The sequence below is a fragment of the Anolis sagrei genome, chromosome 1 (assembly GCF_037176765.1).
Source record: "Anolis sagrei isolate rAnoSag1 chromosome 1, rAnoSag1.mat, whole genome shotgun sequence".
Taxonomy (NCBI): Eukaryota; Metazoa; Chordata; class Lepidosauria; order Squamata; family Dactyloidae; genus Anolis; species Anolis sagrei.
The window spans coordinates 342190313-342212342 of NC_090021.1; the positions used below are offsets into that span (position 1 = coordinate 342190313).

At 44.1% G+C, this 22030-nt stretch overlaps 1 protein-coding gene across 4 annotated transcripts in view; it reads left to right on the forward strand.

Moving 5' to 3' along the window:
• The window catches only part of MDGA2 (MAM domain containing glycosylphosphatidylinositol anchor 2), a 633808-nt gene that overhangs the window by 565595 nt on the left and 46183 nt on the right, over positions 1-22030 (forward strand). For 2 of the 4 annotated variants that reach the window (XM_067463147.1, XM_067463148.1), the window contains exons 11-15: positions 1944-2121; positions 5829-5876; positions 9815-9970; positions 10399-10557; positions 19708-19838. In XM_067463147.1, coding sequence (XP_067319248.1) covers positions 1944-2121; positions 5829-5876; positions 9815-9970; positions 10399-10557; positions 19708-19838 — 672 coding nt within the window. The remainder of the gene's footprint in view (positions 1-1943; positions 2122-5828; positions 5877-9814; positions 9971-10398; positions 10558-19707; positions 19839-22030) is intronic. The other 2 variants (XM_067463149.1, XM_067463150.1) reach the window with 1 other exon arrangement.

Consider the following 22030-nt stretch of genomic DNA (forward strand, 5'->3'; position numbering starts at 1 on the left):
ATTTTTGATTTTTTTGCCCTAACAGTAATTTTTGCATGAAGAATTGGGTGGGAATGGTTTTTAATGTATTTGTGTTGTTTTGATAATTCTATGCTTATGTTTTGTGTAATCTGTATGTTGGTGTTTTGTTATTTGGATACTTCCCTGAGTCCCCTTGCAGAGTTAGAGCGGTATATAAATAAAGCCCATTATTATTATTATTATTATTATTATTATTATTCCTGAACTTGATGTTTGGATTCTTTAGGTGACACTTTTTATGGATAATACCCTATACTACTTTTGATCATTTTTATCATTTTGCTGAAGCTATTTTTATTCTTCAATAAACTGCTTTGCTTAGACCAAACTCTGGTGTGTGACATTGGTTCAGAGGGGCTTTCCCAGCCATGGCGTGCGACATTTGTAAAGCTGGTTGAAGCAAAAAGATAGGGAGAAGCCATTTTCATTGAATACCCCTTTAAAACACTTTGAACGCCCCTTTAAAACACTTTGAACATTGGGTTGTTGTAGGTTTTTTCGGGCTATATGGCCATGTTCTAGAGGCATTCTCTCCTGACGTTTCACCTGCATCTATGGCAAGCATCACACCTAGCTCCAGCAGACAAGAGTCCTTTGTCCCACTCTAGTCTTTCCACAGATATATAAACCCATTTATCTAGTTCCAACAGACCTCCCTACCTCTAAGGATGCTTGCCATAGATGCAGGCGAAACGTCAGGAGAGAATGCCTCTAGAACATGGCCATATAGCACGAAAAAACCTACAACAACCCAGTGATTCCAGCCATGAAAGCCTTCGACAATACTTTGAACATTGTGATGTGTTTAAGGTGACATCATGTGGTAGAACACATTGTTATTCATATCCAGGGAGCTTTCAATGCTGTTTACAAGACTTGTGTAATAATCTCCTAAGTAACAGCAAATATTCCTTCTATCCCATTTTCCAAATGGGGCAAAACAATCCATTGTGCTTGGATGCACATTGCAGATGGAGATGCATTGGAGGCGAGTGTTTAGGGCAGTGGTTCTCAACCTTCCTAATGCCACGACCCCTTAATCCGCTTCCACATGATATGGTGACCCCCAACTGTAAAATTAGTTTCGTTGCTACTTCATAATTGTCATTTTGCTGCTGTTATGAATTGTAATGTAAATACCTGATATGCAGGATGTATTTTCATACACTGGACCAAATTTGGCACAAATACCCAACACACCCAAATTTGAATACTGGTGGGGTTGGGGGAGGGTATTGATTTTGTCCTGTGGGAGTTGTAGTTTCTGGGATTTATAGTTCACCTAAAATCAAAGAGCATTCTGAACTCCACTAACGATGGAATTGAAACAAACTTGGCACACAGAACTCCCATGACCAACAGAAAATACTGGAAGGGTTTGGTGAGCATTGACCTTGAGTTTTGGAAGTTGTAGTTCACCTACATCCAGAGAGCACTGTGGACTCAAACAATGATGGATCTGGACCAAACTTGGCATGAATTCTCAATATGCCAAATGTTTGGGGAAAATAGACCTTGACATTTGGGAGTTGTAGTTGCTGGGATTTATAGTTCACCTACAAACAAAGAGCATTCTGAACCCTACCAAGGATTGAATTGAGTCAAACTTCCCACACAGAACCTCCATGACCAACAGAAAATACTGTGTTTTCTGGTGGTCTTTGGTGACCCCTCTGACACCCCCTCGCAACCCCTCCAGGAGTCCCGATCCCCAGGTTGAGAAACACTGGTTTAGGGGAAATTGCACATAGAGGTACACAGGGTCGTGTGCTTGGAGATATGCCAAGCATTTGGTTGCATGTACGGCTGCATTACAGCATTGTGTGGCATCTCCACACCATTGCAAGAGACTGCTCTTCCTTCCCGTTTGTGTATTCATCAAGCTGAACCTTCCTTCCTTGTCTTCTTGTGTCTCCTTCTAGGCTGGGCAACAGCGCTGGTGGGAGCAGGAGATTGCGGTGAACGGGAAGATCCAGAAGGGAGAGTTGATCACTTACAATCTGACCGAATTGATCAAGCCAGAAGCCTACGAAGTGCGCCTGACCCCAGTCACCATATTTGGAGATGGAGATTCCACCATTCGCGTAATCAAATACAGCGGTAAGAGGAGGGCTTTCCTCAGGCTTTGGAAGATGGTCTGGAAACTGGGAATCCCTTTGAGAAAAGGCTTAGGGGTCTTGGAGAAGAGAAGGCTGTAAGAAGGGGGCACGAGAACTGTTCAGCAGTGGGACTTTCTACCCCGGAGTGTGGTGGAGGCTCCTTTTATGGAAGTTTTTAAACAGAGGCTGGATGGCCATCTGTTGGGGGTGCTTTGAATGTGATTGTCCTGCTTCTTGGCAAACAAACTGGATGTAGCGTACCTGGATTTCAGGAAGGCCTTCTTTGACAAGGTTCCCCATGACCTTCTGGCAAGGAAACTAGTCCAATGTGGGCGAGGGAAAACTACGGTGAGGTGGATCTGGAAGACCTTGGAGGTGTCTACAGACAACACCGGCTCTTCGGCTTAGAAATGGAGATGAGCACCAACCCCCAGAGTCGGACATGACTGGACGTAATGTCAAGGGAAAACCTTTATCTTTACCTTTTAGATGCAGGGAATGCTGTGGATGGAGCGTATCTGGACCTCAGTAAGACCTTCAACAAGGTATCTCATGACCTTCTGGCAAGGAAACTAGTCCAATGTGTGCTAGGCAAAACTACGGTGAGGTGGATTTGGAATTGGTTAAATGGACGAACCCAGAGGGTGATTCCCCCCAAGGCTTCCTCTTCATCCTGGAAAGAAGTGACAAGTGGAGTGCCACAAGCAGGGTTCCGTCCTGGGCACGGTCCTGTTCAACCTCTTTATTAATGACTTAGATGAAGGGTGAGAAGGCAGGATCATCAAGTTTGCAGACGACACCAAATTGGGAGGGATAGCCAAGACTCCAGAGGACAGGAGCAGAACTCAAAACGATCTTGACAGTTTAGAGAGATGAAGGGCCAAAACTAACAAAATGAAGTTCAACAGGGACAAATGCAAGAGACTCCACTTAGGGAGAAAAAACGAAATGCAAAGATACAGAATGGGGGACGATGAGGCCTGGCTCAAGAGCAGTACGTGTGAAAAAGATTTTGGAGTCCTCGTGGACAATAAGTTAAATATGAGCCAACAATGTGATGTGGCGGCAAAAAAAGCCAATGGGATTTTGGCCTGCATCAATAGGAGCATAGTGTCTAGATCTAAGGAAGTGATGCTCCCCATGCTCTATTCCGCTTTGGTTAGACCACATCTGGAATATTGTGTCCAATTCTGGGCACCACAATTCAAGAGAGATATTGACTCTAAGCTGGAATGTGTCCAGAGGAGGGCGACTAAAACGATCAAGGGTCTGAAGAAAAAGCCCTATGAGGAGCGGCTTAAGGAGCTGGGCATGTTTAGCCTGAAGAAGAGAAGGCTGAGAGGAGACATGATAGCCATGTATAAATATGTGAGAGGAAGCCACGGGGAGGAGGAGGGAGCAAGCTTGTTTTCTGCTTCCCTGGAGACTAGGACGCAATGGAGCAATGGCTTCAAACTACAAGAGAGGCGATTCCATCTGAACATGAGGAAGAACTTCCTGACTGTGAGAGCCGTTCAGCAGTGGAACTCTCTGCCCCGGAGTGTGGTGGAGGCTCCTTCTTTGGAAGCTTTTAAACAGAGACTGGATGGGCATCTGTCAGGGATGATTTGAATGCAATATTCCTGCTTCTTGGCAGAATGGGGTTGGACTGGATGGCCCATGAGGTCTCTTCCAACTCTTCGATTCTATGATTCTATGACTGCTGCTCCTTCCAGTTGTTGGCGAATCACAAGAAGCAAATGACTAATCCAGAGAAATGGCATTTGGAGGAAAGAGGGGAGAGAGAAAGGGAAATGGTGGGTGGGAGAAAGAGAGAGAGAGCAATACCTTCCTTGCAAAATGAGTCACTTTGGGTGGTTTTGGGCCAATTACTCCTTTATGGAGGATAAAGAGACTATGATTCACAGACAAAGAATTACTCATAGGGACAATGAAGTTGTAAACCCATACTTAGACTGCCCTGTCTTCTCGCTTCCAAATTCCATAATAGTTAGTTGTATGTATGTAACGTGGCTAATATTTGCACTGACTCATTGAAGAAAGTGATGCATGCTGCAGGCCAAACAATCTCCTACTTTATAGGTGTGTGTCTACACTCTAGTAGAATTAATTAGGTTTGACACAACTTTAACTTTCATGGCTCAATACCAAGGAATCCTGGATATTTTCCCCAGATTCTTGGCCTTTGCTGCCAAAAAAAAGGTGCTAAACATACCCTTTCTCTGTAGAAAAGGAGCAACAGGGAAGAAAATGTTTTAAAGAAACGAGATGTGACATGTAGAGGTCGGAAGTTGTGTTGTAGTTAAGTTCAAAGGTTGTGGTTAAGTGTAGAGTCTGCAGGTACAAGAAGGTACTTTCCATCAAAAGGTCAAGAGAGAGGGGCTGGAAAGATAGTACCTTCCATGACCTATTACTTGAGTATAAAAGTCAGCAGAAAAAGAGGAGGGGGACGGCAGTCACTTGAAGGGTAGCATCTGCGTATGCTGCCAGGCTGTCCGTCATCTTCATTAAGAAACTAAAATAAACCTTGTTTTTGATCTTTTTTGGGACTGTCTCCTTTCTTACGTGTTCCCGTGATGTGAACCTAAGAAGACCCAATCTAGGGTCTCTAACACTGGGAGGGAAAAGAAAGACTTCAGGCAGTCTTTCAGTTTGGAAGCCCAGTTACAGGACGTGAGCTTTCCCCACCTATAGAGAAGCTTCGTTTCTCACAATATTCGAGGGAAACAGCCCTAAAGCTTCTAAGGAAAACAGTTTTACAGCACAACCCTTGTTGGGGTTAAAGATACAGATCCACACCATTCGTGGAGAAAATCCAAAAGGACTCCAGATGGAAAATCTACAAGGTCTTGGCTGGTAGGTCTACTCGGGTAACTAGAAGCAATTGGAACCGGGAGTAGAGCCCACACCAGCAGAGCCTAGAAAACAGATTGCCTGGGAGGGGTCAAAAATCCAAAAGGACTCCAGCTGGAAAATCTACAAAGCCTTGGCTGGTAGGTCTACTCGGGACTCAAGAAGCAGTTTGGACCCGGGAGTAGGGCCCATACCACGCAGAGCCTAGAAAACAGATTGCCCGGGAGGGGTCAAAAAGGGTTTTCCTTGTTAAAGAAAGAAATAGTTCTCCAAGCAAGGAGCCCACCAGTTGATTCAAAGCCTTGAAGCATTTAATTTGTTGAAGATCTAGGAAGTATTTGATTGTTTGTTGAAGACTTAAGCAATAATAAAGGACTTTGTTAAACCTTTCAAGCTTCTAAAGATTCTGTATAGGAAAATCCTTAGGGCCTCTCAGTTGAGGCACCCTGGCTTCCCACTGGGCACAAAGAACATGTCCTGTTCAAAAGCCAACTGCTATAGGCCCAGCGCATGACAGCACAACTATAGATCCCAAGATTTCATACTATTGAATTATGGAAGTGTAAAGTGGTGTCAAACTGTGTTAACTCTATAGTGTAGATACACTGTTGGAAAAACCCTAACCCTAACCCTAACCCTAACCCTAACCCTAACCCAATAATTTGTATTGTATATGTGTTTTATGCTTTTAAACTGAATATTGTTGTTTTTTAAGTGTTGTAAACCGCAATGAGTCGCCGATTTAGGCTGAGATATTAGCGGTATACAAGCACATTAATAAATAAATAATAAATAAATAATAAAAACTTTGGAAATGTTTTGCAAACCGATCACTGTCTGTTTTATTAATTTCAGATTCTCTGCTCTCTTTTTCTCTTCCAGCCCCAATGAACCCCCACTTACGTAAGTATTTCGAAAATACTGTATTTCTACATGAATTGCTTACAATGTTTGCGACTGTTGTGATTTATGCCACCCCTATTCTTGCACACTCCTCCTCAAGTTATTATAGGTTGAGCATCCTTGATCCAGACCAAAATACTCCATAACTGCCCACAAGGAGGGCTATGAGTGTGACCTCTTTGCTTTCTGATGGTTCAGTGTATCCAAAATTCAATTCTGTATACAAAATTTCATGTAAAATTACCACCAGGCAGTGCATTTGAGTTGTACATGAAACATATGTGAATTTTGTGTTTAGGCTTGAGTCCTATCCCCATGTGTAACACAAGTGTTATGTCTTGACATTGTGCATATGAAAGTATTCCAAAATTTGAAGCAGGTAATCCCAAATATGGAACACTTCTGTTTCCAAGCATTTTGGATCAAGGATGCACAACTTGCACCGTTATCAAATTGCACAAGACACGCCTCTTCCTCAACTGGAAACGCCTCTTCCTCAAGAAACGCCTCTTCCTCAACTCCCCAAATTCTTCTCTTTGGCAGGGAGACCTGGGTGGAAATCCTCCACTGCAATCAGCTAAAGACCCAAAATACTATGGTCAGAGGCTGGCATCATCTGGGTCAATTCTGTTTAGATAAACAAACATTTGCATACTTTTTAGGGTGTTGCAAGAAGAGCTATTCATACTGCGAGGTTGCTCGGGCTGTGCATCAGAACCCAAGCAACTGGCAAAAAAATAATAATAATCAAAGAAATAATATTTTACTGGGTTGTTGTAGGTTTTTTCGGGCTATATGGCCATGTTCTAGAACATGGCCATATAGCCCGAAAAAACCTACAACAACCCAGTGATTCCGGCCATGAACGCCTTTGACAAAATAATATTTTAAATAAACATTAAAATAAAATCAATTTTAGCAGACATGTTACATTCAGTTTCTCCTTGTTTGTCTTAATTTGCTTTTAATTACTGCATTTCAGTATACAAAAACATGAAGAAAGTTCTGAGAAGAGCGGTATACAAATATAGTAAATAAATAAATAAACAACCAGTCCAGGGTTGTGGTAGGTTTTTTCGGGCTATATGGCCATGTTCTAGAGGCATTCTCTCCTGATGTTTTGCCTGCATCTATGGCAAGCATTCTCAGAGGTAGTGAGGATGCTTGCCATAGATGCAGGTGAAACGTCAGGAGAGAATGCCTCTAGAACATGGCCATATAGCTGGTGTACCGTCCACCCCGCAACCCAGCAGTTTCCCTCCCTGTGGTCTCTAATTTGGCTTTGGTCTCCCAGCCATATAGCTCGAAAAAACTTACAACAACCCAGTGATTCTGGCCATGAAAGTCTTCGACAACCAGTCCAGGGTTGCAACCAGAATTGCATCCAATTTAGGTGTGCCTCAATATGGGGAGGAGGAAAGGGAATTTTTCCCCATTGCAAAATATGCAGGATCTAGACCATACACTGTTATTATTTCTCTGCGGTGTGATGACCCAGTCCAGACCAATCTAGGAACACAACTAAATTTCTCAACCTGTGGGTCTCCAGATGTTTTGGCCTTCAACTCCCAGAAATCCTAACAGCTGGTAAACTGGCTGGGATTTCTGGGAGTTGAAGGCCAAAACATCTGGAGACCCACAGGTTGAGAACCACTGATCTAGACTGTCAAATGAATGCCATTTGACACATTGTCAGGGCTCAATGCTATGGAATCCTTGGAGTTTGTTGAGGCCCCAGTCAAAGACTTTGGTGACTACCATCATTCTGGTAGACAAGGATAAAGGCCTGGTAGAACTAGAACTCCCATGTTTCCATAGAATTTAGACTTGACAGTTAAACTGGTTTCAATCTGCATTCGTTTGACAGCGTCCAGTTGGAATTCCATCAAATGTGTTGGCAAACAAAACCCCACTATTTTGTATTCAAGTCCAGACTCCATCTACACTGTCATGGAATGCAGTTTGCAACTGCGTTATATGGTCAGTGTAAACTCAAATAATATTATGTAACAAAATTTGATAAAATGTTCTGTTCCTGGTTTGAAAGTGTTGTTTCCTGTTTAACTGTGTGGTGCTTGTTTTGGAAATAGTTGTTCTACACCAGACACCTTGTTTTTGTGGTTGCCACAAACTTGGCTGAATTGGTTGAGACTCAATACGTATGGAAAAACAATAGCAAAATATGCTGTGGGATGTTGCTCCCACAAAGACAAAGTTTGGATAGTTTAATAAACCTTTCCCATGTTTTTTTATGATAGAATCAATTAGGAAACAACATATATAAACCAAGAACAAAAATCGTGTTACATAGTGTATTGCATTATATGAATCCAGACCAGGCCTGGGCAAACTTTCTAACTTGGGGGCTACATGCTAGTACTTCCTGCAAGGAGGACTGGTTGCCTGGTGATGGAAGGAAGGAAGGGAAGGAGGGAGGGAGGAAAGAGAGAAAGAAGGAAGGGAAAAAAGGGAGGAAGGATGGAAGGAGAAAGAGGGGGAGAGGGAGGAAAGAGTGACAGAAGGAAGGATGAGAGGGAGTAATGGAAGGAGAAAAGGGGAGGGGAGGGAGAAAAAGAAGGAGGAAGGAAAAAGAGAAGGAAGGAAGGGAAGGATAAAAGAAATTGGGAAGGAAAGAAAGACAAAAGTGAAGGAAGGAAGGACAGAAGGAAAGAATGAAGGAGAAAGAAGGAGAGAGGGAGAAAGGGGGTTAGAAGGAAGGATGAAAGGGTAGAAGGAAATGATGGAAAGAGAAAAAGGGAGGGAAGGACAGAGGAAGGAAAAAGAGAAGGAAGGAAGGGAAGGAGAAAGGAAAGAGAGAAGGAAAGAAAGACAAAAGAGAAGGAAGGAAAGGGAGGGAGGGAGGGAGGGAGGAAAGAGAAGAAAGGACGAAAGGGTGGAAAGGAAAGGAAAAGAGGGAGATAAGGAGGAAGGAGAGAGAGAAGGAAGGAAAGACAAAGGGAAGGGAAAGAAGGAAGGAAGGAGAAAAAGAAAGGGAGGAAAGAGGGGTAGAAAGAAGGGTGGAAGGGTGGAAGGGAGTGATGGAAGGAGAAAAAGGGAGGGAAGGGAGGAAAAGGAGGAAGGAAAAAGAGAAGGAAGGATAAAGAGAGAAGGAGAGAAAGACAAAAGGAAGGACGGAATGAAGGAGAAAGAGGGAGAGAGGGAGAAAACAGGTAAAAGGAAGGATGAAAGGGTGGAAGAGAATGATGGAAGGAGAAAAGGGGAGGGAAGGACAGAGGAAGGAAAAAGCGAAGGAAAGGAAGGGAAGGATAAAGGAGAGAGAGGAGGAAAGAAAGACAAAAGGGAAGGAAGGAAGGAGAGAGAGAGAGAGAGAGAAAGGGGGAAAGAGAAGTAGAAAGAAGGATGAAAGTATGGGAGGGAATGATGGAAGGAGAAAAAGGGAGGGAAGGGAGGGAGGTAAGGAAGAAGGAAAGACAAAAAGGAGGAAAGGACGAAAGGATGTAAAGATGGATAGATGGATAGAAGGAAGAAAGGAGAGAAGGAAGGATGAAAGAGTGGAAGGGAATGAAAATACGGATGTAAGGAGGAAGGAAAGAGAGAAGGAAGGAAAGACAAAAGGCAGGGAAGGATGAAAAGGTGGAAGGGAGGGAAGGAGGAAGGAAAGAGAGAGAGAAGGAAGGATGAAAGATTGGAAGGGAATGGAGAAAGAGAGCAGAAAGGATAGGATGGCAAGAGAGAGGAGGGCCTGAGAAAGGAGCTCAATGGGCCGCATCTGGCCCCTGGCCCTGGGTTTGCCCACACCTGGTCTACACTAACCAATGCGCTTTCTGCATTATAGGAGAGTGTAGATGGGGCCAAAGGCTAGGCTTTGCGGTTGCTTAGCAGTTGTCTGAGCCTAGAATAATACCCTGTTGCATGTCCCAACCCTGGGCTTGTCTGCTTGGAGGATTCATGGGAATGTGGTCTCGGTCTGTTGGCAGGAGAATTCCACTGCGGCTTTGACGACGGCAACATTTGCTTGTTCACCCAAGACACAAAGGACAACTTCGACTGGACGCGGCAGAACATCATTCTCCGAGACACCAAGTACACGCCAAACACGGGCCCCAGCGCCGACCGGACTGGCTCCAAGGATGGTAAGACGCCATTTTCGTAAAATTGAGTCCGTGAAGCAGGCGGGGATGGCGTGGGGAATGCTCTGGGTCCAGATCTTGGCACCACAATTCAAGAGGGATATGGGCACGGTGTCCTGAGAAGTCCAAAACAGTGTCCAAAACACCTGGAGGGCCCAAGTTGGCCCATGCCTGAGCTAAATGCATCCACGTTAGTGGGATGGTGCATCCACTCCTGGTTTTAGCCTTAAGGTGAGAACTGCTGTCCCATGACTTTTTGGAGAGCTCCTTTCTCACTGATCCTAAAATCCAGAGCAGATGTTCTGCTCCATTGTCTGGGACGGGAGGTCCATGCGGTCCTTTATCCGCCTTCCATCCATGTTCTCAGCCTCGGGATCCTTCTTCCTCACGGAGCGCGGTCTCTTCCCGCCATCTTGCCTTCCCTCCTTTAGGCTTCTTCATGTACATTGAGGCCTCCAGCCCCAGGAAGGAGGGCGACCGGGCCCGGCTCATCAGCCCCATCTTCAGCATCCCCCCCAAAAACCCCTACGGAGCCACCAACACCGCCTACTGCTTCAGCTTCTACTACAACATGTACGGGCAACACATCGGTAAGTGGAATCTACTCTAGCCATGCGGATGAGGAGTCATTCTCCATGGGTTTTTATAAGGCATGAACCAGTTGGATTTCTCACAACTGTAGTAGATTAGTAGAACCGATCATTGAATGGCCAGGCAACAAGAAGGCAAGTGGCATCCAATGAGGTCCCATCTATGCTGCTGTATAGTGCAGCTTCAAACTGCATTATATGGACAATGTACACTCTCATAATACAGCTTAACTCCATAGAATTCCATTATATGAGTCTGATGCAGTTTGAAACTGCATTGCAGATGGCCACTTCATCAAACAGCAGCCAATCCAATGGCATCATAATGGGCCTCTTCACCTAGCAGCAGCCAATCCTTCACCTAGTAACAGCCAATCCTATAACATTACAATGGGCCACTTCACCTAGTGACAGCCAATCCAATGGCATCACAAGGTGCACTTCACCTAGTAGTAGCAAATCCTTCACCTAATGACAGCCAATCCAATGGCATCACAAAGGGCCACTTCACCTAGCGACAGCCAATCCAATGGCATCACGAGGTGCCACTTCACCTAGTAGCAGCTAATCCTTCACCTAATGACAGCCAATCCAGTGACATCACAAAGGGCCACTTCACCTACCAACAGCCAGTCCTTCACCGAGCAATAGTAAATCCAATGACATCGCAAAGGGCCACCACCTAGCAACATGCAGTCCTTCATCTAGCGACAATCAATCCAATGACACTGCAAAGGGCCACTTCACCTAGCAGCAGCCAATCCTTCACCTAGCAACACCCAATCCAGTGACATCACAAAGGGCCACTTCACCTACCAACAGCCAGTCCTTTACCTAGTGACACTGAATCCAGTGACATCACAAAGGGCCACTTCACCTACCAACAGCCAGTCCTTTACCTAGTGACACTGAATCCAGTGACATCACAAAGGGCCACTTCACCTAGCAACAGCCAATCCAATGGTATCACAAAGGACCACTTCACCTAGCAGTTGCCTTTGTGATATAAAATGTACAAGTGTACAAAGGTGCATACTTTGACTTTTAGATAGATACATAGATAGAATTATTTTTATCTCCCTTTTCTCATTAGCCAGACTCAGAGCGACTTGCAATATAATATCCTCGGCTGGCAGCTGAGAAATCTCCCCGTTCAATCCTTTCCTCGCTGCCTTGGGGTAAACTGCAGGCTGGGGATGATGCGCCTTGTAGTCCCGCACAAACCGGAGGGCGCCCGTTTCGGGGAGGCCGCTCTCCAAATCCGTGTCAGACTGAGTCAGAGCGACGGCGCTGCGAGATGTCGGCTTTGCAACACAGCTTAGAGCTTAGCTGTCTGTGAAGACCTGGAAACTGTTTTCATGCCTATATATATATAGATACATACAGCAGGGGGATAGACGGCTTGGCTGCGGTTTGTTAAACAGAGCCTCTTCACTCGGAGGATTATCTCATTTCTCCGTTAAAGAAAGACACCCAATAACATACAAAACGGCCCCAAAAGAGGACATTCTTAGCGACGTTAGGAAGGCCAAAGCGGCTTTGGGAAAGTCCTCTCTCCCGAGTGAAGGCTGTCACGGCTGGAGTTGACAGGGGAGAGGAAAATAGGGATGGAAAGGAGGAGAATTAGAGCCAGGTTCACGTTTGCTAAGGATAGGGGTGCAGGGCAAAAGTAGGAAAGCTGCATGCAATCATATACTTGCATTGGAAGATCCAAAGATTCTGGATCAACTCTGAGCTTGTTGACTAAAAAGGTCGCAGGTCTGAATCCGGTGAGCGGCACAAGCTTCCAATGTCAGCTCCAGCTTCCGCCAACTTAGCAGTTCAAAAACATGCAAATGTGAGTAGATCAATAGGTACTGCTCCAGCGGGAAAGTAAGGGCACTCCATAGAGTAATGCTGGCCATATTACCTTGAGATAATGTCTACGGATAATGCCGGCTCTTCAGCTTAAAAATGGAGATGAGCACCAACCCCCAGAGTCGGACATGCCTAGACGTATTGTCAGGGAAAACCTTTACCTTTACTTATGTAGATTATTTATTTATGTCCCACATTTTCACCATAAGGAAGGAACCCCAAGTGGCTCATGTCTAACCATAAGACATCATCATCATTATCAAACAAACTATTCCAATGTGGGCGAGGCAAAACTACGGTGAGGTGGATCTGGAATTGGCTAAATGGACGAACCCAGAGGGTGATTCTCCCGAAGGCTTCCTCTTAATCCTGGAAAGAAGTGACGAGTGGAGTGCCATCCGCAGGGTTCCCTCCTGGGCCCGGTCCTGTTCAGGATCTTTATTAATGACTTAGATGAAGGGCTAGAAGGCAGGATCATCACGTTTGCAGATGGGACCAAATTGGGAGGGAGAGCCAAGACTCCAGAAGACAGGAGCAGGATTCAAAGCGATCTTGACAGATTAGAGAGATGATGGGCCAAAACTCACAAAATGAAGTTCAACAGGGACAAATGCAAGATACTCCACTTTGGCAGAAAAAACGAAATGCAAAGATACAGAATGGGGGATGCCTGGCTTGAGAGCAGGACGTGTGAAAAAGACCTTGGAGCCCTCGTGGACAACAAGTTAAACATGAGCCAACAATGTGATGTGGCGGCAAAAAAAGCCAATGGGATTTTGGCCTGCATCAATAGGAGTCTAGTGTCTAGATCTAGGGAAGTCATACTCCCCATGCTCTATTCTGCTCCGGTTAGACCACACCTGGGATATTGTCTCCAATTCTGGGCACCACAATTCAAGAGAGATATTGACTCTAAGCTGGAATGTGTCCAGAGGAGGGCGACTAAAATGATCAAGGGTCTGGAGAACAAGCCCTATGAGGAGTGGCTTAAGGAGCTGGGCATGTTTAGCCTGAAGAAGAGAAGGATGAGAGGAGATATGATGAGGGCCATGGATAAATATGTGAGAGGAAGCCACAGGGAAGAGGGGGCAAGCTTGGTTTCTGCTTCCTTGGAGACTAGGACGCAGAACAATGGCTTCAAACTACAAGAGAGGAGATTCCATCTGAACATGAGGAAGAACTTCCTGACTGTGAGAGCCGTTCAGCAGTGGAACTCTCTGCCCTGGAGTGTGGTGGAGGGTCCTTCTTTGGAAGCTTTTAAACAGAGGCTGGATGGCCATCTGTCAGGGGTGCTTTGAATGCAATATTCCTGCTTCTTGGCAGAATGGGGTTGGACTGGATGGCCCAGGAGGTCTCTTCCAACTCTATGATTCTATGATTCTAGAGAGAGAGAGAGAGAGAGAGTATATTATTGTTATGGCCTTTACAATGCATGGAAGAAAACACAAACTGAATTGACAAGGAATTACCCCCCCAAACTATTAAGCACAGCTTGGAAACCATTTTGCGGCCCCTCTGTAAAGTCAACTAAAAAGGCATAAAATTAATTTTTATATTACGATATGTTCCTTAATGAAGCGAGGATGTCGTTTCTGAGCTGCCAACGTAAACCGGGGTGCTGAGGATGTGACAAATGGCCGTGCCTCCGCTAACAACTCCGTTACTTGTTTTCTGGATTGAGCAGTCCGTATATAACTGAATGATGGGCGACGCAAATCTTTGTCCAGCATAATTGCCCCATTTCCACAGAGGACACATTCCAAGGCATGAAACTGAATTAAAATAATCAACCCCATTATTTTCAATGGGAGGAACAATGGAGATAGAATCATAGAATCATAGAATCAAAGAGTGGGAAGAGACCTCATGGGCAATCCAGTCCAACCCCATTTTGCCAAGAAGCAGGAATATTGCATTCAAATCACCTCTGACAGATGGCCATCCAGCATCTGCTTAAAAGCTTCCAAAGAAGGAGCCTCCACCACACTCCGGGGCAGAGAGTTCCACTGCTGAACGGCTCTCACAGTCAGGAAGTTCTTCCTCGTGTTCAGGTGGAATCTCCTCTCTTGTAGTTTGAAGCCATTGTTCCATTGCGTCCTAGTCTCCAAGGAAGCAGAAAACAAGCTTGCTCCCTCCTCCTCCCTGTGGCTTCCTCTCACATACTTATACATGCCCCTCATCATGTCTCCTCTCAGCCTTCTCTTCTTCAGGCTAAACATGCCCAACTCCTTAAGCCGCTCCTCATAGGGCTTGTTCTCCAGACCCTTGATCATTTTAGTCGCCCTCCTCTGGACGCATTCCAGCTTGTCAACATCTCTCTTGAATTGTGGTGCCCAGAATTGGACACAATATTCCAGGTGTGGTCTAACCAAAGCAGAATAGAGGGGTAGCATTACTTCCTTAGATCTAGACACTAGGCTCCTATTGATGCATGCCAAAATCCCATTGGCTTTTTTGCCGCCACATCACATTGTTGGCTCATGTTTAACTTGTTGTCCACGAGGACTCCAAGATCTTTTTCACACATACTGCTCTCGAGATGTGGAGAAGGTGGAGCCCAGCTACGTATATAAATAAAAATGTAATGTTAAATGTATTGTCGAAGGCTTTCATGGCCGGAATCACTGGGTTGTTGTAGGTTTCTTCAGGCTATATGGCCATGTTCTAGAGGCATTCTCTCCTGACGTTTCGCCTGCATCTATGGCAAGCATACCTCTGAGGACACGACTGCTTGCTATAGATGCAGGCGAAACGTCAGGAGAGAATGCCTCTGGAACATGGCCATATTGCCTGAAAAAACCTACAACAACCCAACAAAATGTAATGTTAGTTTTTGGGATGAACATAACTCAAAAAACCACTGGACGAATTGAAATTTGGACACTATACCCCTAACAGACCAATGAGTGACCATCACTCATAACATACACACACACACCCAAAAACAGTGGAAAGAACTTAAAAACCCCCAAAAAGCTAAATGATGAAAAGCTAAATGACAATCCAGAAAAAAGGAAGGCAGAGGGAGAGAAGGAAGGGGAGAGAGAAAAAAAGAAAGAAAGAAGCAAAAAGTGAAGAAAGGTAGGAAAGAGGTAGAGAAGGAAGAAAGGAGAGAGAGAGGAAGGAAAAGAAAAGGGGGAAGGAAAGAAAGAGGTAGAGAAGGAAGGAAGGAGAGAAGGAAAGAAAAAAGGAAAGGAAGGAAAGAGGGAGCAAAGGAAGGAGGAAAAGACGAGGAGAAAGTGGGGGGGAAAGGAAAGAGAGAAGGAAGGATGGAAGCAAAAAGTGAAGGAAGGAATGAGAGAAGGAAAAAGGAGAGAAAGAGGAAGGAAAAGAAAAGGGGGAAGGAAAGAAGAGGTAGAGAAGGAAGGAAGGAGAGAAGGAAAGAAAAAAGGAAAGGAAGGAAAGAGGGAGCAAAGGAAGGAGGAAAAGATGGGAAGAAAGTGGGAGGGAAGGAAAGAAGAAAGGAGGAAGGATGGAAGCAAAAAGTGAAGGAAGGAACGAGAGAAGGAAGAAAGGAGAGAAAGAAGAAGGAAAAGAAAAGGGGGAAAGAAAGAAAGAGGTAGAGAAGGAAGGAAGGAGAGAAGGAAAGAAAAAAGGAAAGGAAGGAAAGAGGGAGCAAAGGAAGGAGGAAAAGATGGGAAGAAAGTGGGAGGGAAGGAAAGAAGAAAGGAGGAAGGATGGAAGCAAAAAGTGAAGGAAGGAACGAGAGAAGGAAGAAAGGAGAGAAAGAGGAAGGAAAAGAAAAGGGGGAAGGAAAGAAAGAGGTAGAGAAGGAAGGAAGGAGAGAAGGAAAGAAAAAAGGAAAGGAAGGAAAGAGGGAGCAAAGGAAGGAGGAAAAGATGGGAAGAAAGTGGGAGGGAAGGAAAGAAGAAAGGAGGAAGGATGGAAGCAAAAAGTGAAGGAAGGAACGAGAGAAGGAAGAAAGGAGAGAAAGAGGAAGGAAAAGAAAAGGGGGAAGGAAAGAAAGAGGTAGAGAAGGAAGGAAGGAGAGAAGGAAAGAAAAAAGGAAAGGAAGGAAAGAGGGAGCAAAGGAAGGAGAAAAAGACGGTGAGAAAGTGGGGGGGAAAGGAAAGAGAGAAGGAAGGATGGAAGCAAAAAGTGAAGGAAGGAATGAGAGAAGGAAAAAGGAGAGAAAGAGGAAGGAAAAGAAAAGGGGGAAGGAAAGAAGAGGTAGAGAAGGAAGGAAGGAGAGAAGGAAAGAAAAAAGGAAAGGAAGGAAAGAGGGAGCAAAGGAAGGAGGAAAAGATGGGAAGAAAGTGGGAGGGAAGGAAAGAAGAAAGGAGGAAGGATGGAAGCAAAAAGTGAAGGAAGGAACGAGAGAAGGAAGAAAGGAGAGAAAGAAGAAGGAAAAGAAAAGGGGGAAAGAAAGAAAGAGGTAGAGAAGGAAGGAAGGAGAGAAGGAAAGAAAAAAGGAAAGGAAGGAAAGAGGGAGCAAAGGAAGGAGGAAAAGATGGGAAGAAAGTGGGAGGGAAGGAAAGAAGAAAGGAGGAAGGATGGAAGCAAAAAGTGAAGGAAGGAACGAGAGAAGGAAGAAAGGAGAGAAAGAGGAAGGAAAAGAAAAGGGGGAAGGAAAGAAAGAGGTAGAGAAGGAAGGAAGGAGAGAAGGAAAGAAAAAAGGAAAGGAAGGAAAGAGGGAGCAAAGGAAGGAGGAAAAGATGGGAAGAAAGTGGGAGGGAAGGAAAGAAGAAAGGAGGAAGGATGGAAGCAAAAAGTGAAGGAAGGAACGAGAGAAGGAAGAAAGGAGAGAAAGAGGAAGGAAAAGAAAAGGGGGAAAGAAAGAAAGAGGTAGAGAAGGAAGGAAGGAGAGAAGGAAAGAAAAAAGGAAAGGAAGGAAAGAGGGAGCAAAGGAAGGAGGAAAAGATGGGGAGAAAGTGGGAGAGAAGGAAAGAAGAAAGGAGGAAGGATGGAAGCAAAAAGCGAAGGAAGGAGAGAGGTAGAGAAGGAAGAAGGAAGAGAAAGGGGAGGAAAAGGAGTGAGGAAAGAGGTAGAGAAGGAAGGAAGGAGAGAAGAAAAGAAGAAAAGGGAAGGAAGAAAGGAAAGAGGGGGCGAAGGAAGGAAGGAAAGAAGGAGAGAAAGAGAGAGGGAAGGTTGGCCACAGCAACGTGTGGCGGGTACAGCTAGTGAGTTAATAAATGAAACCGTAGATAAGTGAAACCATTGGTATTGTTCCTGTGGATAATGGGGGCTTGTGGTTTTGCATCCAAATTCATGGGTACTCAATGGAGAACCGTGGCCTAATGATGACTGCTTTGCCTTGACTACCATCATGATTGGAAATCCAGATAATTAAGTCATTTGGACGAAGAGTTTAGGCAATTATAGAGAATGGTTAAGCAAAATGGTGTCCCTTATAGAAGAAGGCAAAATTAAGCATGGATTTGGGGATGTGGGGGTGGGATGACTGTACCCATTTGATCTCCCATTAAGGATGGTCATTAAGAATAAATAATGTTATTATTCTACCACAAGGACTGCATAAGGCAATTGGTGCATTTATACCATGCAAACCTACTGTACAAGGGTTGAATGAAAAGTAATGCCTCCACCTTTGTAACTCCTCAACAGATGGTGGTACTGGTATGCGGCAGGTACTGGCTTGTTCAGTAGACTCTCCTCTACAGTTCCATTTTGGCAGGAAGCCTTGGCATTGAATGCTTGTGTTGTTAAAGTGCGAAGTATGGAACCCTGCTCAGACGGTTGGTCAATGTGACTTAAGCAACGTGCAGTCATTGAATTCTTGACGGCAGAAGGTGTCACCCCAAAGGAGATTCATATGAGAGTGCTAGCTGTTTATGGGGATTGTGTTGATGTGAGTACTGTGTGCTATTGGGGGTGTAAGTTTAAAGATGTTGAGGTGGCAACATCTGACTTGCATGACAAACAAAGAGTTGGACGTCCTGTGACAGCAACCACTAAGTTTCACATGCAAAAGGTTGGCAGATTGATTCAGGACAATTATCGTATCACTCAAAGAGAAATTTCAAGCATAATTGGCATCTCACAAGAATGTGTGGGTCACATTATTACTTTACTTGGCTATCGGAAGATCTGTGCATGATGGGTACCCAGGATGAGAGAACTGTGAGGTGCTGGTTGCGGAAACAGAGTGTCAACTTCTTCTCTGATGGCTTCAGAAAACTTATTCATTGTTGGCAGAAACGTATCCAATTGTCTGGTGATTATGTGGAAAAGTGAATAGTGGTAGATAAAGTGCACATTCTAAGGCAGAGTGTCTCAACCTGGGGGTCGGGACCCCTGAGTGGGTCATGAGAGGATGTTAGAGGGGTCACCAAAGACCACCAGAAAACACAGTGTTTTCTGTTGGTCATGGGGGTTCTGTGTGGGAAGTTTGGCCCGATCTATCATTGATGGGGTTCAGAATGCTCTTTGATTGTAGGTGAACTATAAATCCCAGTAACTACAACTCCCAAATGTCAAGGTCTATTTCCCCCTAACTCTACCAGTGATCAGCTTTGGGCATATGAAGTATTTGTGCCAAGTTTGGCCCAGATCCATCATTGTGCCAAGTTTGGCCCAGCATCCACAGTGCTCTCTGGATGTAGGTGAACTACAACTCCCAAACTCAAGGTCAAAGCTCATCTATTTTTTCCAGTATTTTTCATTGGTCATGTGAGTTCTGTATGCCAAGTTTGATTCATCTCCATCATTGGTGGAGTTCAGAATTCGCTTTGATTGTAGGTGAACTATAAATCCCAGCAACTACAACTCCAAAATGACAATATCAATCCCCCCCCCCCAAACCCCACCAGTATTCAAATTTGGGCATATTGGGTATTTGTGCCAAATTTGGTCCAGTGAATGAAAATACGTCCTGCATAACAGATATTTACATTACGATTCATAACAGGAGCTAAACGACAGTTATGAAGTAGCAACAAAAATAATGTTATGATTGGGGGTCACCACAACACGAGGAATTGTATTAAGGGGTTGCAGCATTAGGAAGATTGAGAACCACTGTTCTAAGGATTATTTCTGCATTTGATTTATTAAAATATTCCCATCCAAACCCAAGTAACGAAGGTGGAGGCATTACTTTTCATTCAACCCTTGTAGGAAGCTAGAGATGTAGGAACGTTCAGGTCCTCCAGCATGGATTTATGGCCAACTTCTGGTGGAAATTGACCATGCATTTAAGACGTGCCATTTCTACAAAAGTTTGCAAAAGCTGACCCAATGCAGGAAAGGAGATAAGTCAGTTGGTAAAGAAGCTTATGGTGAGATGCCTTCTGAAATGATGGATGTCCCTGTGCTTGTCTCTTTGCCCTCAAGGAACGTTGAATGTTTACCTGCGGTTGAAAAGCCAGACCACCCTCGAAAGTCCTTTCTGGTCTTCGAGCGGCAACAAGGGACAGGGATGGCTCCAGGCCCGCGTCAATATACACCCCAACACTTCATTCCAGGTAAGAGCAACGGGCGCTGGAGAATTAATGCACTTTGAGAACTGCCTTGGCTCAATGCTGCAGAATCCTGGGAGTCATAGTTTGACCAGGTACCAGCACTCTTGGGCAGAAAAGATCTTGCAAAACTGCATATTCCATGGTTCCATATTATTGCACCACAGCAATTAACGTGGGACCAAATGTCATTCATTCTATAGCAGACATGGGCAAACTGTGATGAATGGTGGGAGTTGCAGTCCAAAACACCTGGAGGGCTGAAGTTTGCCCATGCCTGTTTTGTAATATAGTTACACCCAAAGCATTATCTCTACCCACAGGATGTTTTTAAACAATGTGATTATCTTAGTCTTGTTTAAATTGGTTTACATTCATTCATTACCTAAAGAGCCCTTGTTTGCTGGAATGCGATCCAAAAATATGGGGGAGGGGGTGGTTAAAAATCTGGACAGACAGGTTGGAGAAAAAGAGCTAATAACTAGATAGACCGATTCAAAACATGATGGATGGACAAACAGACATGTATAGATAGATAGTTGATGTAGATATATTGATAGATCGATCGATCGATAGACAGACATGGATAGATACATAGATAGACAGGCAAGGATAGAGAGATGGACAGACAGACTAACATTGATAGATACATAGATGGATAGATAGACATGGATAGATAGATAGATAGATAGATAGATAGAGATAGATAGATAGATAGATAGATAGATAGATAGATAGATAGATAGAGATAGATAGATAGGGATAGATAGATGTATAGACAGACAGACATGGATAGATAGATGATAGATAGATAGATAGATAGATAGATAGATAGATAGATAGACAGATAGACAGATAGACAGACAGATAGACAGATAGACAGAGACATGGATGGATAGATAGATAGATAGATAGATAGATAGATAGATAGATAGACATAGATAGATGAATAGAGAGACAGACATGGATAGATAGATGGATAGATGGATAGACGGATAGACAGAGACATGGATAGATAGATAGATAGATAGATAGATAGATAGATAGACATGGATATGTAGCAGATAGATAGATAGATAGACAGACAGACAGACAGACATGTATAGGTAGATAGTTGATACAGATTGATCAGTCGATCAATAGACAGACAGACATGAATAGACAGACAGACATGGATAGATAGATGGATACACAGACAGATAGAGACATACATGGATGGATGGATGGATGGATAGATAGATAGATAGATAGATAGATAGATAGATAGACAGACAGACAGACTTGGATACATAGCAGATAGACCGAGACATGCATAGCTAGATAGAGATAGACAGACAGACAGACAGACATGTATAGGTAGATAGTTGATACAGATTGATAGATTAGTCAATCAACAGGCAGACAGACATGGATAAATATATAGATAGACAGGCATAGATAGACAGACAGACAGATGGATAGACAGACAGACAGACAGACAGACATGACAGACAGACAGATAGACAAACAGACAGATTAAAAATATAAAACAGATAAATAGACATGGAGCAAGAGAGAGAGGATAACTAGATTGATTGAAAAGATGATAGATATGATAGACGGACAGACGGACAGACAGACAGGCATGGATAGATAGATAGATAGATAGATAGACAGACAGACAGATAGACAGGCATGGATAGATAGATGATAGATAGACATGGATACATAACAGATAGATAGATAGATAGATAGATAGATAGATAGATAGATAGATTATTGAGCAAGAGAGAGAGAATAACTAGATAGTCTGATTGAAAAGATGATAGATATGGGTGGATGCTGGATAGAGAGAGAGAGAGAGAGAGAGAATAGACTGATTGAAAAGATGATAGATATGAATGGAAGAATGGATGGACAGACAGACAGATTGATAGATATTGATATGAATAGACAGACTGGTTGAAGAGAGAGAGGGGAGAGAATAGACTGATTGAAAAGATGATAGATAAGAGAGAGATTTCCAAAGGAAGAAATGTGCAGTGCTAAACCTGGGGTGCTTTGAAGGCTATTGTCACACGATTCTCCTGCTTCCTGGCAGAATGGGCTCAGAATGGGGTTGGACTAGATGACCCACGAGGTCTCTTCCAACTCTAGGATTCTATGAAATGCCCAGATGTGGGATGGGTGATCGCTGGCTTGAGAACAGTCCCTGTGAA